At 43.9% G+C, this 19,606-nt stretch overlaps 1 protein-coding gene across 1 annotated transcript in view; it reads right to left on the bottom strand.

Annotated features, from left to right (window-relative positions):
• Positions 1-12,925, bottom strand: part of SULT4A1 (sulfotransferase family 4A member 1) — a 49,179-nt gene extending 36,254 nt beyond the window's left edge. The window contains exon 1 of the mRNA XM_027854380.1: positions 12,757-12,925. Within this exon, the coding sequence (XP_027710181.1) occupies positions 12,757-12,925 (169 nt within the window). The remainder of the gene's footprint in view (positions 1-12,756) is intronic.
• Between the last annotated feature and the right edge of the window lie 6,681 nt (positions 12,926-19,606).

Raw genomic sequence — 19,606 nt, 5'->3', positions numbered from 1 at the left:
AGAGTTTGCTGAGGGGATTTCTGCTTAGGTACAAGTTTGGGTCAGCCATCCCTCCTGCACAGCCTAGGGCTAGGCCCATCTCAGACTTCCGGAACGCCATAGGACCCAACAGATTTATGGCCCCTTCTCTGCATGGGTTAATGCCTTCCTGGGCTCAGCAGGGAGAGGAGAGTCTATTCAGGCCCCTGAATGAATAGGGGTGGGGAAGGAGGAGGCCCCAGGTCAAACAAAAGGCCTGAGCAAGGACAGGTGGCTGAGCAGGAGGGCACCTCCTCCACCTGCTGCTCACGCCCTCCCCCAACCCCAGAGAGGGGGCTTGACTTTCATAAATGTGACTCTGCAGATGCAAGGCAGTCTAATTGCCACAGCAAATCCAATTTGGTGTCGCGAGGAGGTTGGGTTTAAAAATAGAAGCACAGGAGGGCGGTCGTGCTCAGAGCCACCTTGCTGGGTAGGTAAGAGGAACCAAGTATGCTTCAGTCAGACGGCAATGATATGGGGGAGTAGCCTTGCTGAGCCCCACAAAGGCCAAGAAATCAATAGCTGCAGACTGGGCATTAATAATGTCAGAGGCTGGAATAGCAGGCTCCATACAAACCCCACTGGAATGCAAGACGAGAAGCCATCAGGATTCTAGGGAAGAAGACAGTTGGAACCGTGGGTCTAACTCTGGGACCGGAAAGCAGTGGAGCCCATCAGCATTCTAGGGCTATAAGGAATTCACGGAATTGTAACATCTCAAGAAGGGGTTCTCACCCTGGGGCAGCCAAGTGGTAATGGATGGAGCTCCAGACCTGGAGTTAGGAAGACAAATTCAAATCCAGCCCCAGACATTTACCAGCTGGGCAAGTCACTTAGCTGTCATATGCCTCCCTTTCCTCACCTGTAAAATGGGAATACAAATAATACATATCCCCTAGGATTTTTATGAGGATAAAATGAGATGATGTTTGTAAAGTGCTTTGCAAAACTTAAAGCACCACTTAAATACTAGCTGTCATTATTAAACTGGGGCTCCTGCTTTTTGAAATATTTTGATAACAGTATTTCAGCCTACTAGGTTTTCTTTGTCATCCTATGCATTTTATTTTGTGCATTTAAAAACACAATTTTGAGAAAGGCTCCACAAGCTTCACCAGACTTCCCAAGGGACCCATTCTGCAAACAAAAGTAAGAGCCCTTGGTCTAGGCCAAGAGGCTTTAGAAGCCAACCAATTGAACATCCTCATTCTACAGATAAGGAAACTGAGGGCCTTGGAGGATGAGTGATTTGCCCAAGGTCACATGGGTTGGAAGTATCTGGAACTCTGAGACTAAAAACTCCTGGAATCTGTCAGATCTGAGGGCTAGAAGGCCTTGGAACTCTGGAGAGAAAACAGGTTATAGTGACTTTATCCATTCCCCAAAAAAATGTTTTGCAGAAGTGGGGGAGCTCAAGTATGGAACATTGAACATAATATCAGACTCAGTTGGTATGTTAGTTTTGTTGGACTGATTTTTCTCCCTCTTTTTTATTCTTTACTATAAAGGATGGCACTCTGGGAAGGAGATACTGTGGGAAATGCAGGTAACGTAAAAACAAAATAGATCAATAACAATTGAAACTGGAATAGTTTTCCATTTTCATTCATTTCAATGCCTCGCCTTTCCCATCTTTTCCCTCTCTCCCTCTAGGTTGCTGTCAGGATTCTCAGTTTGTTCATTCTCATTCCCTTTCCCTGTTATTGTTTTAACATGCCTTCCCCTCTTCTGGTGCTGACTTGTCGCTTTGCATTACTTATCAGCCTTCACTGTATCATGATGTTCCATACATAAGTATGCAATTCATTTATGTGCTCTCCTAGTGAACATTTAGCTTGTTGTAAGTTTTGTGCAATTACGTATAGTGCTGAATGTCGAAAAGTAATGAAAATCTTTGAGCAGAGCTTTTTTCCATTGTTGTTTTTATTAACACTCTCTGGGTCTGTTCCCAGGAAGAGAATCATTGGGTCAAAGAATATGACTCTTGGTAACTTCATGTCTTAGCCAGTTATTCTCTAAAAAGATCCTATGAATTTGCAATTCAACCATCAATGAATGATTTCTCTACAATCCAACCAGCATTAAGTTCCATTGCATTTAATTGTTTTTGCCAATTTGATGGGTGTGATGTAGAACCTTGAAGTTATTTTAATTTGCATTTCTTTGAATATTAATGAGGTTGAGGATTTGTCGAGTGATTATTAATAATAATATTAATATAATATTAATATTTAATGTGTTCTCTTGGCTTGTTTCTATGTAACATTACATTTAAACCTCTCCCTGAGGGCTCATCAATATTTTTTTTAATTGGAGTGGGAAGGATGAGGTAAAACACGAAACCATGAAATTTGAAAAGCCTCATCTGGCTCCAGAATTTGGGAGTGAACTTCCTAAGTCCGAAGCAACCATGTCGATTTAGATTAAGCTGTGCTTTGCACCATTTCCTCAGCAGGGAGGAGTGCACAAGGAGGAAGAGGAACACCTGTGATTCTCCACACAACCTGTTCCTCCTCACCCCATGGAAATTCAGCCTTTTATATTCTGGGCATTCAGTCCCTTGCCCCGCTTCACAAAGTCTGCCCCATGCATGCCCCCCCCCCTGCCCCGGGGCAAATGTTCTACCAGAGACACTGAAAGGAAGAAAATCTGAATTGATTCTAGAATTTCAGTTCTTTCTTTTCTCAAGATGAGGCTGATCAGCTAGAAAACAGCCCCCTAATAGGAAGGGGGAAGGGCTTGGAGGCTGGAGATAAAGGTCTCTGGCACTAAGTCTGTGAATTGGGACAAGTCCCTACTCATCTCTGAGCTCCGGAAGAAGAGGAAATTAAATGAGATGACCCCTAAGACTCCTCCCATGTCAAACAGCGCATGGTTTTAGACAAGGGAGGCCCCCGCTCCTTCACAAACACAGGATTGCCTAAGAACCCACTTCCAGGGATGCTGTTGGCTCGTTGCCACCCTCTACTGCCCATCCCCACCCCTTCCAAGAGGCATGCTTGGAGTTCCTGTCTGATACTGATATTTCCCTTGTGGGATGCAGGGCACGCTCACAAAACCCCACTTTTAAAGGGTTACTCTTGTGTCTTGAAAGCAGGAAGGGAAAGCCCAGAAAATATCACCCCCAGGAAAAAACAGCTGAACCAGAAGAAAGACAGGGTGCAGCAGTCCAGTAGCCCAGGTAACTTGAGGTATTAAAGGGAAAGGCCCCTCTTGACCAGGGGGAAGGGGAGCACTACAGAACAGGAGGCGTCCCAGCAAGCTAGCAGAAAGCCCCACCTCAGCATACCAGGAGGAGATCCTGAGACCCAGGTGGTGGAGCAGGCAAACACCAACACCAGGACCCCTGAGTGCCTCAGTGAGGGTGGGGTAACCGGTGGAAACCAGCTTGGAAAATCACTAGGTGCCTCAGCATTCTACAGCAACCAGATCTCCCCAGTGCCTCAGTAAAACTAAGGGAAGCGGTGTTCCAAGGGTCCCCAGGCAGATAAACACCCCGCAACATCCATCTGAAAGGATCTGAAGAAAGCGAAAGGAAGGAAAGACCTGGGTGAGCAGGAAATCTCCAGGGGCCACACTACCCAATCCTACCCCTAGAGTTCCAGTGTTACTGATTCCAACCCAACACCAGGTAAGCTGCCAATTTCCGGCCAGTCAGCCAATCAATCAACATGCATTTATTAAGTGCTTGTTTTGTTCCAGGCACTAGACCAAGCACTGGAGACACAAATAACAGGAAAAAACACAGTCCCAGCCCTGAAGGAGCTTACATTCTATTTAGGCAAACAACTTGAAAACAACTATGTATATAATACAAGATTCCTGCTGTGTACCAGGCACTGTGCCAAGCTTTGGAGATACACTAAGAGGCAAAAGACAGACCCTCCTGTCAAGGAGCTCACAATTTAATAAAGGAGACAACAAGCAAATAAATATGTGCAAACAAGCTATGCACAGGATAAATACAAAATAAATGAGAGGGAAAGCACTAGGATTATGAGGGGTTGGGACTGGAAGATGGACTGGATCAGAGAGAGACTTGATGCAGTTAGACCTCACCTCCCAGCAGCCTGTTTCACCAATGCAGGTGTGAAGTAATGAGCGCTTGTACCAGGGTAGTGGAGGTGGAGAGAAGAGGGTGTGTCTGAGAGATGTTACAAAGGTATCTATATGAAAAGCAGTTGGAGAAGAGAGTTTGAAAGTCAGCAGAGAGTTTGAGGTGAGGCAGGATAAGTAGATTTGAGAATCATCACCCTAGATGGGAGTTGATGAGATCACTAAGTGAAGTAGTATGGAGGGAGAAGAGAAGATGACCCAGGACAGAAGCCTGAGGGACACCTATGGTGAGAGGGCATGATTTGGAGGAAAATCCAGCAAAGGAAACTGAGAGGGAGCTGTCAGGTAGGTAGGAGGGGAACAAGGAGAAAGTGATATCCTGAAAACCTAGAAAGAAGAGAACATTGAGGAGGAGAAAGTGACTGAAGCCACAAAGAGGTCAAGAAGAATGAGGGTTGAGAAAAGGCCATCGGATTTTGCAATCAAGAGATTATTGAGCTCTAAAGCACAATTGATTAGAGAAAAGCAAATTAAAACAATCTTGAGGTACCACCTCATACCTATCAAATTGGCTAACATGACAGAAAAGGAAAATGACCAATACTGGACCAGATGTGGAAAAGCTGGGACACTAATGCACTGTTGGTGGAGTTGTACATTGGTTCAGCCAGTCTGGAGAACAACCTGGAACTATGCCCAAAGGGATGTAGAACTGTGCATACTCTTTGACCCAGCAATACCAATAATACTAGGTCTGTATCTCAAAGATATCAAAGAAAAGGGAAAAGGAGCAATATGTACAAGAATATTGATATTGATAGCTCTTTTTGTGGTGGCAAAAATTGGAAACTGAAGGGATGTCCATTGATTGAGGAATGGCTGAACAAGTTGGGCTATATGATTGTGACATATTACTATTGTGCTATAGGAAATGACAAGCAGGATGGTTTCAGAAAAACCTGGGAAGAGTTACATGAACTGATGCAAAGTGAAGTGAGCAGAACCAGGAGAACACTGTACACAATAACAGAAATATTGTAACGATGATCAATTGTGAAAGATTTAGCTACTTAGCTACTCTGATCGAGACAATGATCCAAGACAATTCTGAAGGACTAATGAAAACTGATGAGAGAACTGATGAACTCTGAGTGCACATTGAAGCATGCTTTTTTCTGCTTTATTTTTCTTGTTTTGCCTTTAAGGTTTTCTTTTGCAACATGGCTAATATGGAAGCATGTTTTGCATGACTTTACCTGTATAATCAATATCATATTGCTTGCCTTCTCAAGTGGGAAAGGGATGGGAAGGAGGAAGAGAATTTGGAACTCAAAATTCTTAAAAATGAATATTAAAAAAAATTAACAATGGGGAAATATTTAACAAAATAAAATTATACATTTTTAGAAAGATCTTTCATAACTTTGTTCTGTGAAGTTTGGATTCAGTCAAAGGGCTGTGCTTGAAGACCTAGAGGGCCACATATGGCCTCAAGGCCACAGGGTTCCCCACCCCTGGCCTAAACCCTTTTGAGTGGCTATAGATCTCATTTTGGAGACTTGGCAGGACTGCAGGCCTTGAGGTAATCAGTACAATGTCATCTACAAAAAGTACTCCTAGAAGTCTGGTTGGCTGCCTGAGTAGGTGCCCCACCCTTCACATCAAGAAGCAACAAAGCTCTGGCCTCTGCAAACCCTGCCCAGGGGCCTTGTCTCCCAAGACTTAGCCTGCTTTGGTGCCCTCCACAATCTGACTCCTTCCCTTATACGTAATTCTTCCAGCAAAGCTGACCTTCTTAATGTAATGGCATGTTTCATCTCCTTGCTCCCTGCCTTTGCTGAGGCTCCCCCCCAACCTCCACCCCAGGTCTGGAATTCCCTCCTTCCTCAACTTTATCTTTCAGGGTGTTCTGGTTCCTTCTAATTGCTAGTGCCATCCTCGTCCTCAAATTACTTTGCAAATACAGGTAGCTGGGTGGTCTAGTGAAGAGAGCACTGGGCCTGGAGTCAGGAAGGCGAGTTCTAATCTAGCCTAACTAGCTGTGGGACCTGGGCAAGTCACTTAACCTCAGTTTGCCTGAGAGACCTCATGTAAATGGGTTTCCATTTTTTAAAGTGATAAAATTAGACACTTTGCATTTGTTTTTCTGTGTATATACTGTGTTCCTCCAAAGAGAACTGAGCTCCTGGAAGGCAGGGACTGATTCTTTTTCATCTTTGCATCTCCAGTTCAATGCCTAATGCAGTGCCTGGCACATAGTGTGTGACTAATAAATGTTTGTTGAATGGATGGAGGAGAGAATGAATGAATGAATGAATAAATGAATGAATGAATGAAGGGCTGATCCCTCCAGGCATATGTGTGTCATCCCCATGAATATGTGCTCATAACTGCCGGGCTCTCAATGATGCACAGACAGAGATGGGAGCCTGTCTGGGGATGGGATTAGGATACCATTTATAGTTATTAATGTACAAATTATGATCGGAGGCAGAATGCTGCACTATAATTACCATATTCCTGACCTCAGCCCCTATCTACAGAAGGAAAAAGCTTTGTTTCCATCTGGATAAAGCCATAGTGAAGGTCCATGAATGCTCTTCTCTCTAATATCCACAGGCTGTTTCAGCAGATTCCCGGCCATATGGGAAGATTTTGATTCAAGCACTTAGGCAAGAGAATGGGCTGATTGGCCTTTGGAAGACCCTTCCAGGTCTAGGATTCTATGATTTCAAAGATCTTTTGGGCCCATGATTCAAAGAACATTGGAGATTGCATGCTGTCTTGGGGAAGGGGGAGAGGAGGGAGGGAGAAAAAAATTTGGAACTTTTACAAAAGTGAATGTCAAAAACTTAAAAAAAGAAAAAAGAGCATTGGTCTGGAGGTCAGATGACCTGGATTCAAATTTTGTGCCTCTCACTTAGTAGCTTTGTATAACCTTGTGTAAGTGACTTCTCTGGTTCCCACTTTCCCCATCTGTAAAATGAACATAGTAATATCTATTGGATATCCTTTCAAGGGTATCACTGGGTATGTCTTCCTAGTTAGGTAATATGCTGCTGGAGAAGGACTGTTTTATACATCCTTGTCCTTCAGGAAGTGTTCAGCTTAAGAGCTTGCATTTCTCCTGGGCTTTATTCCCACAGCACTCTTAGAAGGTAGGTCCTATCAGTATTATTCTACTTACCATACTTGAGAGCAAATGTAAGCTCCTCAAAGCAAGGGGACTAGCCCAAGGTCACCCAACTGGGAATCATCAGAAGCAGATGAATGTCCCTCCTGACTAAGTCAATGATCCTTCTACTACCATGACTACTCTGGGGAAAAAAAAAAAATGCTTGTTAGCACCAGCTGTGGCTCATTAGGCCTGATTGCTGACACAGGCTTGAATGGCGGGCAGCTTTCTGAAGCGTCTGAACAAACTATTTTTTTTTCTCAGCCTACCCTTCACCTAGCTTGCATCTTGTCTGGTCCTTTGAACCCAACATAGAAAACTGGTTGACACTCCTTGACTGATCTCTCTGGGTCATGTTCTTCTTCCCACAGGTGTGCTGGAACTAGCTTACAAAGCTAATTGTTAAATTTTCAGTCTAGGCATCTGCCTCTTGTAAATGGGCAGATGCTACAAATCGAGGCTTGATTTAATATTTTCTTGCTTATCTAGATTTAATAAAGTAATGGAGATATTATTAATGCTGATTAAACTGAAAAGTGTGTCATGCTTTTCAGCCAGTTGTTAAATTATTTACCAGGACACCCCCACCTCTGGCTCACTATATGAACTGAAGTCCATGAAAGATTCCAGCTTGGATGAAGAGAGGGACACTTGGTTTTTCTGGCAGCAGGTCACAGGGTTAAACATGACCCCTGCCCACAAGGAGTTGACTGTATGGTGAGGGACAGAACTATAAAACTAGGTAGAATAAGTTCCAGAAGAACCAAGTGTTCTGAAAATGGAGAGAAGGAAGTCAATGGCTTCTAGCTTGGGATCAGGGAAGCTCAGGGACAGCGGAGTTGGAAACTCATCGCCACCAAGTCCACTGACTAAAGTGTATATATCATAATCAAAGGAGAAACCTTCATGGTGTAATTTATTCTCATTTTACGCATTGTTTGAACAAGTTTGGTGCTCTCAGTTGTCCGGCTCACAACAGATTATAAGCAGCAAATCAGAATATATCAGGCAGAAGAGGCAAGAGAGAGGCAAGAAAAAGGGCCATGCTAGGAGAGGCAGGCACATTGATGGCAACCGTGACAGCCAATCTCCTAACCCTAGGTAGAGCAGAGTTTCTTAACAGGGAGTCAGTCACATCTCATGCCAAGATAAGGTCAGGATGGATAAATAATTTAGACATAAAGTAAATTAGGGAAGCATGGGGAAATGTACGTTTCAAATCTATTGATAAGAAACAGTTTATGACCAAACAAGAGATAGAGGGTCACAGAAAATAAAATAGATGATTTTGATTATATGAAATTAAAAGGCGTTTGTACAAACAAAACTAATGCAGCCAAAATTAGAAGGAAAATAGGAAACTAGGGGGAGGGATTTTTACTGCAAATTTCTCTGATAAAGGTCTCATTTCTCAAATATATAGGGAACTGAGCCAATTGTAAAAATGAGAAGAAGAAGAAGAAGAGCCATTCCCCAACTGGCTCAGAGGATATAAACAGGCAGTTTTCAGACAAAAAAATCAAAGCTATAGAATCATATGAAAAATGCTCTAAGTCATTATTGATTAGAGAAATGCAAATTAAAACAACTCTGAGGTACCACCTCACACCTATCAGAACGGCTAATATGACAGAAAAGGAAGATGACAAATGTTGGAGGAGATGTGGAAAAGCAGGGACACTAATGCATTGTTGGTGGAGTTGTGAACTAGTCCAGCCATTCTGGAGAACAATATGGAACTATACCCAGAGAGCTAGAAAATCGTGTATACTGTTTACCTGGAAATACCAGTACTAGGTCTGCATTAGAAAAAGATTTTTAAAAAGGAGGGGGGAGTCCATATGTATAAATATATTGATAGTAACTCTTTTTGTGGTAGCAAAGAACTGGAAATGGAAGGGATGCTCATCAATTGGGTAATGGCTGAACAAGTTGTGGTATATTATTGTGATAAGAAATTATAAACAGGATTCTCAGAAAAACCTGGGAAAACTTATATGAACTCATGCAAAGTAAGTGAGAGGGTTACTAGGTAGAACAGTGGATAGTGCATGGGGCTGGATTCAGGAAGACCTGAGTTCAAATCTGGCCTCAGACACTAACTAGCTATGTGACCCTGGGCAAGTTACTTAACCCTGTTGGCCTCAGTTTCCTCACCTGTAAAATGAACTGGAGAAGGAAATGGCAAACCACTCCAGTGTTTTTGCCAAGAAAACTCCAAATGGAGTCATGAAGAGTCGAACATGACTAAACAACAAAAACAAAAAGTAAGGGCAGGTAGGTGGCACAGTGGATAGAGCTCCAGCCTTGGAGTCAAGAGGACCTGAATTCAAATCCAGCCTCAGACACTTGACACTTACTAGCTGTGTGACCCTGGGCAAGTCACTTAACCCCAATTGCCTCACCCCCCAAAAAAAAGTTTAAATAAAACGAAAACAAAAAGTAAGTGATCAGAACCAGAACTTTGTACAGTCACAACAATGCTGTAGGGATGATCAACTCTGAAAAACAGCTACTCTCATCAGGACAATGACCCAAGATAACTCCAAAGGCCCCATGATGATAAATGCTATCCAGAGCTGATGAGAACTGAATGCAGATTATTTTTTTATTTTATTATTTTTAAAACTTTTTTGTTGTTTTGTTTTTATTCTTTTTTAAACTTTATTTTTATTTTTGTCTGTGATTTTTTTGCAACATGGCTAACATGAAAATATGTTTTGCACAGCTTCACATGTATAATCAATATCAAATTGCTTGCCTTCCCAAGGAAGAGGGACGATTGAATGGAGGGAGAGAATTTGGAACTGAAAAATTTTTAAAGGATTATTTTTTAAAATTTTACCATAATTGGGAAGTATTTAATGAAATTAATAAAAATATATAAAATAAAAAAGAAGAAATCAGTCCATTTCAGGGATTCCTGAACTTAGGTGGGAAAAAAATGACATCTTTATTTTCACTAAGCTCTAACTGAAATTGAGCATTCTCTTCAATTATTTAAAAACATTGTCCTAAGAAATTTCTCCCAAAGAGTCCATGACCAAAATAAGGTTAAAACTAGAGGAAGAGCTTTCCCCAGCCCATTGGATGACCTTTCCTCTCCCCCTCTATAGGATTTTCCAGAGGACATCACCAAGATACAACACTAGCAGGCTTGGATAGGGGTGATCTGTATCAGAGAAGGAAGAGCCCACATGGATGAAATCACAGAAACACTGAAGAATCAAAAGAAGTTGACATTCAAAATGCCCAAATCTTTGTGACCCCCTAAGTACATTTAACTTTCTCAGAAGGTGGTGAAGACTTGCGAGGAAAAAAAACCAATAGCTTTTTTTTTTTTAATCCACTCATCTGAAGAAAGCATGAGACTTATGTGGAGCCCCATTATAGAACCACCAGATGAATTGTGCATGCTCAAGACCTGCTCTGCAGGAAGGACATGGAGTCTTGGTCCTTGGCAATCATCAAGAAGAAACTTTTTTTTTAAAAAAAGACCAAAAAATGCTTCAAAATTAGCATTGTCTGAAGCAATTTAGGGCAGGAGCAAAGAGTCCAACATAATCGCTCTGAGGCATCCCTGGACTATTCATTCTGGAAATCAGCACTAAGCACCTACTGTGTGTAGAGCCCTACAGTTGTAGAGGCTGGGGAAGTTACAGTTTAGAGGATCTAAGTTCTGTACACTTGGTGAAGCTCATAGTCTAGTAGGAAGATAGATCTCCCACCCAACAACTCTAATCCACTTCCTGTCCACATCAGTACATTGGACAGGGGTAAACCCAGTGCCAGGTAATGTTGGAGGGGAAGTCATAGAGCACTTCCTGGCATAATGTTGCCTTTAACCCACCTCAGGGTAGAAGAGGCAGCCCTCATGGTCTCCCAGGATCCTTTTCCAGCTCTCTTATTCTCATGCTCTATGTCCTTTTCCCCCAACTACATTATAAGCCCCTCAAGGGCAGAAACCAGATCTTATACTTCATAGAATCATGTGGTCTGGATGAGACATTAGATAGCATAGAATCAATTCCCCTTATTTTACAGAAAGAGAAACTGAGATCCTGGTGTCATGTAGCTAATTAGTGACAGAACTCAGCCTAGAACCCAAGTCCTTTCCCATTATTCCTCTCTCTTGTTTTTTTTTCTTCTATTCACCAGAATACAACTCACACAGTAAGCACTTGAAATACAGTGGCTGATGAAGATGGATAATTCTACCATATTTCTAACTAGACCAGTTCCTCAGAAGACTCCCATAGCTGTTTACAAACAAGCAGCTCTCCCCTCTCCAGTCTGGTTGGAAGTGAAGTAGAAACAGAGCTGAAGTGACTTGCCCAAGGTCACACAGTAAAATCAGGGATGGAACTAGGCCCCTTGACTCTGAAAAGGGCTGAGGGCATCATACTTCATTCTTAGCAAATCTCAGGAAGGCACCAATTGAAGAGAGTCCTGGCCTCTCCTACCCAGGTGACTTTAATTGACACAAGACTTTGAGATTCTGAACCACGGTAGGCATACCAATAAATTCCAACTAATTTTTAACTTACCAGTGGATCTGGGGATCTTTCCACTAATAAAATGTTAGAAATGGAAGAGACATTAGAGGTCATCTGGTCCAACACACTAATTTCTCAGGTGGATAAATGGGCCCAGAGAAGAGCAGTGACTCACCCAAAGTCACACAGCTAGTTAACATCAGAAGAATGACTAAACCCTAGATCTTCTGACTTCCAGCCTAGCACTCACATAATGTTGCCGTTGGAAAGGGACCTGCAAGATGGTGTGATTCAGTCCCATCATTTTAAAGTGAGATTTTGTTGCACAGCATTTGGAGCACCTACCCAACCCTGTGCATATCAGGCTGCATTTGTGCTTTTGGAAGACCTGACCTAAAGTGCAAGAAAGCCCAGGGCCTGCTGGTGTCTTGGGTAGAGACAGGCACCTGTTAAATGTATGTCTCCCCCCCTCAATTTTATACACACAGACACACAGACACACACACACACACACACACACACACCACCCCACTCCTTCCCAGAAACAGCCTGGCCACGGGAAGAACCTAGGTTTTGGGGTCAAAAGACATAGGTTCAAATCCTGGCTCAGGCCCTTAGTTCCTCTGTGACCTTAGGCCAACCCCTTACCTTCTCTGGAACTCAGTACCTCCAATATCCTTGCAAAACAAGGAGTTGAACTAGATGGTCTGTAAGATTCTTTTCTATTCTAAATCCATGACCCTACTTCTCCAAGAGCCGGGAGTCAAGCTTCTCCCCACCTGCTGCCCTTCCCCACCCCAAACCAAGCTCCCAAACCTTCCCCCTCCCCCCATCCCCCTCTGGCCCCACCCCAGGCTGGGTCTAGCCAAGTCCTCCCACAGCCCCACCCGCCCTGTCCGAAGAAGGAAGATGTGGGAGAGGAGCTGGGGAAAGGAGTAGGGGAAGGGGACCCTTCTGGACAGAGATGACCCCACAGAGGGTGGATGAGGGAAGGAGTGAAGCTCCCACCTGACTTGGGGTAGGTCACGATCCAGACGTCGCTATCCCTCACTGGGAAATTGGCAATCTCCTCCATCTTCCCCCTGCAGAACGGCGGCAGCCGGACCCCATGGTGCTCAAAGTATTTGCTCTCGAACTCGCCCGGGGTGCTCGGGGTCTCCGCTTCGCTCTCTGCCATCCTGCCCCCCTACCTCGCCGCCGCCGCCCCTCCCGCAGCTTCAGCTGGAGCGATATTGCTGGCCTTGGCCCCTGGCCCTTAACTCCTGATTCGCCTCTCTCCTCCAGCTGCGATGGATAGAAGGAAGGAAGCTGAGCTGGGCCAGAGAGTGTTGCTGTCCTTGGTCCTTCGAATCTGGCCCCTGGTCCTCTCTCCCTGGGGCACAGCCGCTGCCTCCTGCAGATGGATGAAGGGAAGGATGCTGCACTGAGCCAGAGGAAGCCGCTGTCCTTGGTCCTGGGTCTCCGGCCCCAGGTTTTCCTCGTGCCGCCGCCTCCTGCGGCTGGTTGGAACCCTGACTGGATGCTCAGCTGGTCCCCAGGCCCCCTCCCTCCCTCCCTCCCTCCCCCGTGCTTCCTCCCCCAGCGAAGTCTGGATGCTCCAGAGGACAGACGGACAGACACGCAGAGGGACTGAGTTCTTCGTCCAGAGGCCCCGCCTCTAGAGATGCGGGGGCGGAGGACCAAGGAAGGCTCTCCAGGCTGGCTGGGTTCTTCCCCCACGACGCTCACACACACAGACACACACTCAGAAACACACACACACAGCACCGCGCCCCGGAGAGGAGCCTGCACCCGCAGCACCAGGGCTCAGGAGAAGGTGACGTAATGCACCCGTGGCTCCTCCTCTCCTCCTCCGCCCCAGTCCTCGGAACCACCCTATCCCCGAGCCCCGCCTTCCCTTAACCCTGCACCTGCCACCCTCTTCTGGATCCCAGGATTGCAGGAATTAGAGCTGGATGGAACCTTAGATATCACCTAGTCCAATCCCATAAAGACACTGAGGCCCCGAGAGTGGAAAGGGGCTGGCCCAAAGTCACGCAGGTGCCATAGATGCTCTTAGCTGCCACAGGTGATTCAAGCCGTCCCATCAGCCTTCTCTTTCTCTCCTGGATAAGGACCAGAGGTCAAGTGCATCCCATTCGATAAACACTGATATTGTCCCTGTTGTGTTCAGAGCTTTGTGCTGTGAAAATAAGATTATAAAAGAGATGTGGTCACACTTCCTGGAGCTTTCAGTCTAGCAAGAGAGACTTTCCCTAATTTTAGACAATGCATTATGATAACAACAGCAACAATAATAGGTGCAGGATGTCAGGCCTGGGAAGTGCCCTAAAAAGTAGAAAGTGTTTGGTTGAGGGCCCTTAGAACCCACACTGCCAGAACTGAGAGGGCACTTAGTACATGGAGTGTCACGGATAAAATGGACCTTATACTGTGGAATGTCATAATTGGGAGAGACTCTCCCAATAGAAATTAAGACTTGAGATGGACTTGGAACAGGAATGTCAGGGCTGGGAGGGACATTAAAATGGGGAATGTAAGAGCTTGGAAGGATCTTAAGACAGGGAATGGGGGTGTGGTGTTGAGAATGTCAGAGTTGGAAGGGGCTTTAAAACAGAAAATGAGTGACCTGGAAAGGAGCTTAGAACAGGGAATGTCAGAATTAGGAGGAACCTTAGAACATAGAGTGTCAGTGCTGAGAAGTTTCCTAGAACAGAGAATGTAAGAAGTGAGAGGGGCTTTAGTGAATAAAACATTGAGCTTGAAGACATCAGCTTGTAAAAATGTTTATTCTGAAATAGAGGATGTTCTGTTCCAAGTCCAAATGGAGGAGGGATTCCCTATAGATCGGAAAGTCCTGTTTTGCAGGTAACACTGCACTGATTTTGTTGAGACTCAGAATGCTTCAGAGCCTCCTAAAGGAAATCTATGGCCACTCAAAAGAATTCAGTGCCACAAGCTACATATAAAAACCAAGTGGATTGACTAGATAATGCAGTTCAAGTGGAGGGGCAGCTAGCCCATAGATTGGTCCATCAGTAAATATATTTTGAAAGGCCCCAGAATTGAATGAGGAGAAGAGACAGGGCAAGTCTGAATTGGTAAATTTTGCTTTCAATGATTCCATGCTGTCTCAAACCACGTGCATTGTTAACTAACATATTATTCAGTAGAAATGTGAATGGTGTATTATACTACAGGCTGTACTAGCTCAAAGAATTGGAAGTTCAGATCTGGAAGGGATCTCAAAGTCCACCAGGTCCGACTTGTGCCAAACCCGGCATCCCCTCTATGACTTTGACGCCCAGTGACCATTCATCTGCTGCTCGGAAGCCCCTCATGCCGAAGAAAGGGCCGCTAGTAATGCAGTGGATAGAGTACCAGGCCTGAAGCCAGGAAGATTCATCTCTATGAGTTCAAATCCAGCCTCCAACACTTACTAGATGCATGCAAGTCTCTTGGCCTTGTTTGACTCAGTTTCTCATCTGTAAAATGAGCTAGAAAAGAAAAGGGAAAACCACCCCAGTATCTCTGCCAAGAAGACCCCAAATAGGGTCAAAAAGGGTCAGACACGACTGAACAACAATGCCAAAACAAACTATACATAATGGAAAATCATGGCTTTGTGCGTGTTTATTTTCTGTTCTTCATTGTATATGTAAATATTCATGTTTGTTTCTGATGTTTGCCTACTTCAGGACAGCAAAAAAAAATAAGAAATTTATTTTCAACAAAGGTTCAACAAAGTTCAGGGACACCTATTACTTCCCAAGGAAGCCTATCCAACTTTTGGACAGTCCTTTCTCATATTGTATCTCAAGGGATCCACATTCTTTCCCATCCCAGTGATCCTGAACCCCTAGGGACTAATATATAAACACCATTTCGCCATCGAAGACTTAATTTTCCCTCAGGTTTATCTGCTACACTCCTACTGCCTTCCCAATATCCCACTCTAAAAGTACTCACTATCTCCACTGTGGCCTCTGGAATGCATGTTGCATAATTAACAAACTTGCTTTAATCTTTCTTTCTTATTCCTTCAGTCTTCTAGACAACATGGAGGTATGGATCTCTCCGATGACCCTGCTTCCCTTGGCATCTTCTGTAGTACTGGCTACACTTTGTCTCATACCACCACTGACTCGAAAGTCAGACTACTCCTTCCCCCCACCCCCACCATTGCTTCCCCCCCTCAATCACTTTCACTAAACCATATTTCCTCCACTGACATTTCATGTTATCTAAATTTATCACCCAATCCAGATCCTAGTGACTGTTACTATAGACCTCTAGGCCTATATAGGACCTTCCTTTCTCAATGAAATCACTGTTCAGTAGTGAGCAGGTATGGAGGAAGGGAAGGAAAAAAATGGAGAAATCATGAATAAATGAAGTTATTGAATAATCAAAAGCATTAGATGAATGAATTAATGAGTAAATATTCTCCCTTTCCTCCAAATAACCCCTGTGACCTTGGGTTCCCATAAAAGAAGCCAGGACAGAGCAGAGAGCTCACCCACCAAGCCCCTTGTCCTCTACCTCTGTCGGGAGGAGTGCTGATTGCATGGGAAATCCAATGTGTTAGATTTGGTTTTTATGTGCTAACTAGCTCGGCTGAATGTTTCCAGCTTCTCTTCCTGGCCACAGTCTGTGACTCAATTCCCATTCATCTATGAGGGGGTGGTGAGGACTAGGCAGGAGGACCTGAGGAAAACAGTGCATGAAAAGGAATAGAATGTAAAAACTGGATTCCTGGGGGTGGGGGTAGAAGAGGGTGCCTGTCACATCCCTATGATTAATGAGGATTTGGGTCTTTCTTGCAGTGACCTAAGACAGAGGGAGGGGAAGCATGTGGAAACGGGAACCAGAGGGAATGCTTGGTCCTTGCACTGGGCACTGGATTGGGTATCAGGAGACCTAGATTCTAGGCCTTCTTCACCCCCAACTTTGCTGATTCCCCTAAACTGTCTGGACTTTGCCACCAAGCCCCAGTGAGGATATGTGGCCTCTACTTAACCCCTGACCTTTCAGCTCTCTCTTTTGTATTGTCTTCCCCCAAGAAGCTTCTTAAGGGCATGGGCTGTCACTGTCCCCAGTAGTTAGCACAGGGCCTGCTGGCACTTGGTAGGTATAAAATCCATGCTTTTCTGCTCTGCTGCCTGTTTCACCCAAGGCAAACTGTCTCTTCTGTCTAGGCATTAGTTGCTTCTATAATATGAGAAGATCAGACTATATAATCTCTAAGAGCCATCCCAGCTGGCATTCTCTGTTCTAAGGCCCCTTGCAGATCTTACATTCCATGTTCTAAGGCTTCTCCTAAATCTGACATCTTTTGTCTTAAGAGCCCTCCCTATTCTGATAGTTTCTGTTCTACAGTCCTTCCCAGCTCTGACATACTCTGACATTCTGTTCTAAGCCCCCTCCCAACTCCAAGATGCCTTGTTCTAAGGCCCCTCCCAGCTCTGACATTTTTTATTCTAACTTAGGCCTATTTTGTGAGTATGAGGTCATACTTCAGAGTTATTCATTATCATTTACATTTCTTGGATTATTATGGAGATTGAACAGTTTTTCAACTAGGTACTTGAAATTTGTTTTTCCCCTTTCAAAAAATTATGGTTCATATCCTTTAAGCATTTAGCCATTATGAATGTTTTCTTGAATTATATGATTCCTTTGTATATTTTAAAGGCCAAGTTTTTATCTATAATAAAATAAAATGTTTCCCAATTTGTGATTTTTTCTATTCATCTTAATTGCATTGCTTTCTGATGCATAAATAAATAAATAGCTACATCTGTATTGTTCCCCATAGTTTCTTAGAGGCATTCTGGAATAGCAGAATCTACATTAGCCTAGGAGCCAGAACACCATCTATCACTTAGTAGGTGTGACCTTGAGCAAGTCAATAAACCTGTATGGGCTGCAATTTCCTCATCTGTAAAATGAATATAGTAATAACAGTACAATTCTCCTCTTAGGGCTATTGTGAGGGTCAAATGAGATGATGTTTATAAGATAGCCCATATGTATTGGCTATTATTATAATTCTATTTCTTCAATAAATAGAAATTTCTTTTCCATCCACAGTAGAGATAAAGACATTATTATCTTTTTTCTAACTTTGGTTACATTCAAATGGAATTCATTGCGGCCCATGGTTATGATGCCCTGATAGCACGTTGATGCTATCTATCAGTGCACGTAGTTCTAACAAGGTTCTACAGATGAGCCACAAGCCAGGTCCAGAAGTGAAGAGGAAGAGTCAAGTTCACTTGATCCACCAGAAAAATTGCTCAGAGCTACCCAAGCTGCCTCATGTTACCAAATCCAGACCTTGAGGGTGAGATCTCTAGGGGCAAGGAGTCCAGAAACTCTTGGAAGAAGTGACCTGGTTTGGTAGGACATTCTCACTCTAATGAAACCAGAAGAAATCTTTATCTCATGGATACTTTCTTCAGGAAAAGAGTCAGGAGGCACTAGATATGCCAAGGACCAAACACACATACACACACAAGAATGAAATTAACTGTAATCTAACAGACAGAAAGCCATTGGCTAATTAGCTGATTAAGAAATCAATTACTAATTAGAAAAACAAAAATGAGAAGCAATCTTTGATACATCAATGGACCTGTGATTTCACTGATAAGGACACATTTATTCAAGCCCATCCATGCCTGCCCATCCTGTACAAGTCTTATAGCCTCACATCCCAGACAGTCCGTCCTGCTTGCTAGAGGTCTCTCTCTACATCTTCTGACTGTGAAACACATGGGCTCCCCATCGGTTATCCTTCATTCTTACTCCATGGCCAGCCTATCCTTTCTCTCAGCTGTACCTTTCCCTAATGGCATCCTCTCCAACATTTCTACTATGCAGTTCTTTGTAATGTATTGCTGCTTGCTAACGCCCACCACACACCTCTCCATTTATCTTTGGCTGGCTTTCAACTTCAGTTCTTGAGAGTGATATCAGGGCTACTAGGTGGTGCAATGGATAGAGCACTGGCCCTGAAGTCAGGAGGACCTAAGTTCAAATCCTGTCTCAGACCAAACATTTGACACTTACTAGCTGTGTGACCCTTGGCAAGTCACTTAACCCCAATTGCCTAAAAAAGAGAGGGGGGGGGGAGAGAGGTATCCCATAACTCATAGCCCTAGAGCAAAGCCCCAGTCACTCCAGCCTAGTTATAGCTCTAATGGTATTCCATGATAGCGTGGTGAAAAAAAAAGCATTGACTCTAGAGCCACCCCTCTGGGCCTCGGTTTCCTCATCTGTAAAATGAGGGGCTTGAACTAGATAGCTTCTAAAGTCCCTTCCACTGATTGACATAGGGATTCTATGATTCAAAGTCATACAGCATCAGTGGTGTAAAGATAGACTTTTGTTTCAGGAAGAAGTTTGGAGTCATTAAAAGGACTATGAGATCTCCCAAAGATAATCCTTCCTTCCCTCCTCCTCCCTAGTTGAAATCTAGGAGGCCTAGCTCACTATCCATTTACAGTGTCTGTCCAAGATATACATAATCATATCATGAGCCAACTCTACATGCTGACCATCTGACCGCAAATGACAGTCTGGACAACAAACGTCTTTCATCCACTTGATTTTTTTCCAGTGTGGATCATCAAGCCAAATTCTTTTGAGTGTTAATAGATCTCATTCTAGGGTCTCTCAGCAGAGGACTCTTGGGCTTGTTTTTGCTCCTATCAACATTTTGTTATCTGTGAACAGAACATCTGAAGAATTTAGTCCATCTTCCACCTGGGTGGTGCTAGACCTCCTCCATGATGGTACCAAGCATTTCAGTGAACCTATATATCACAGTTTTGCAATGCACTTGATAGCAATC

This window comes from Vombatus ursinus, unplaced genomic scaffold (genome assembly GCF_900497805.2).
Source record: "Vombatus ursinus unplaced genomic scaffold, bare-nosed wombat genome assembly UNPS02010394.1, whole genome shotgun sequence".
NCBI classification, from domain to species: domain Eukaryota; kingdom Metazoa; phylum Chordata; class Mammalia; order Diprotodontia; family Vombatidae; genus Vombatus; species Vombatus ursinus.
This window is presented reverse-complemented; position numbering and strand designations above follow the sequence as displayed.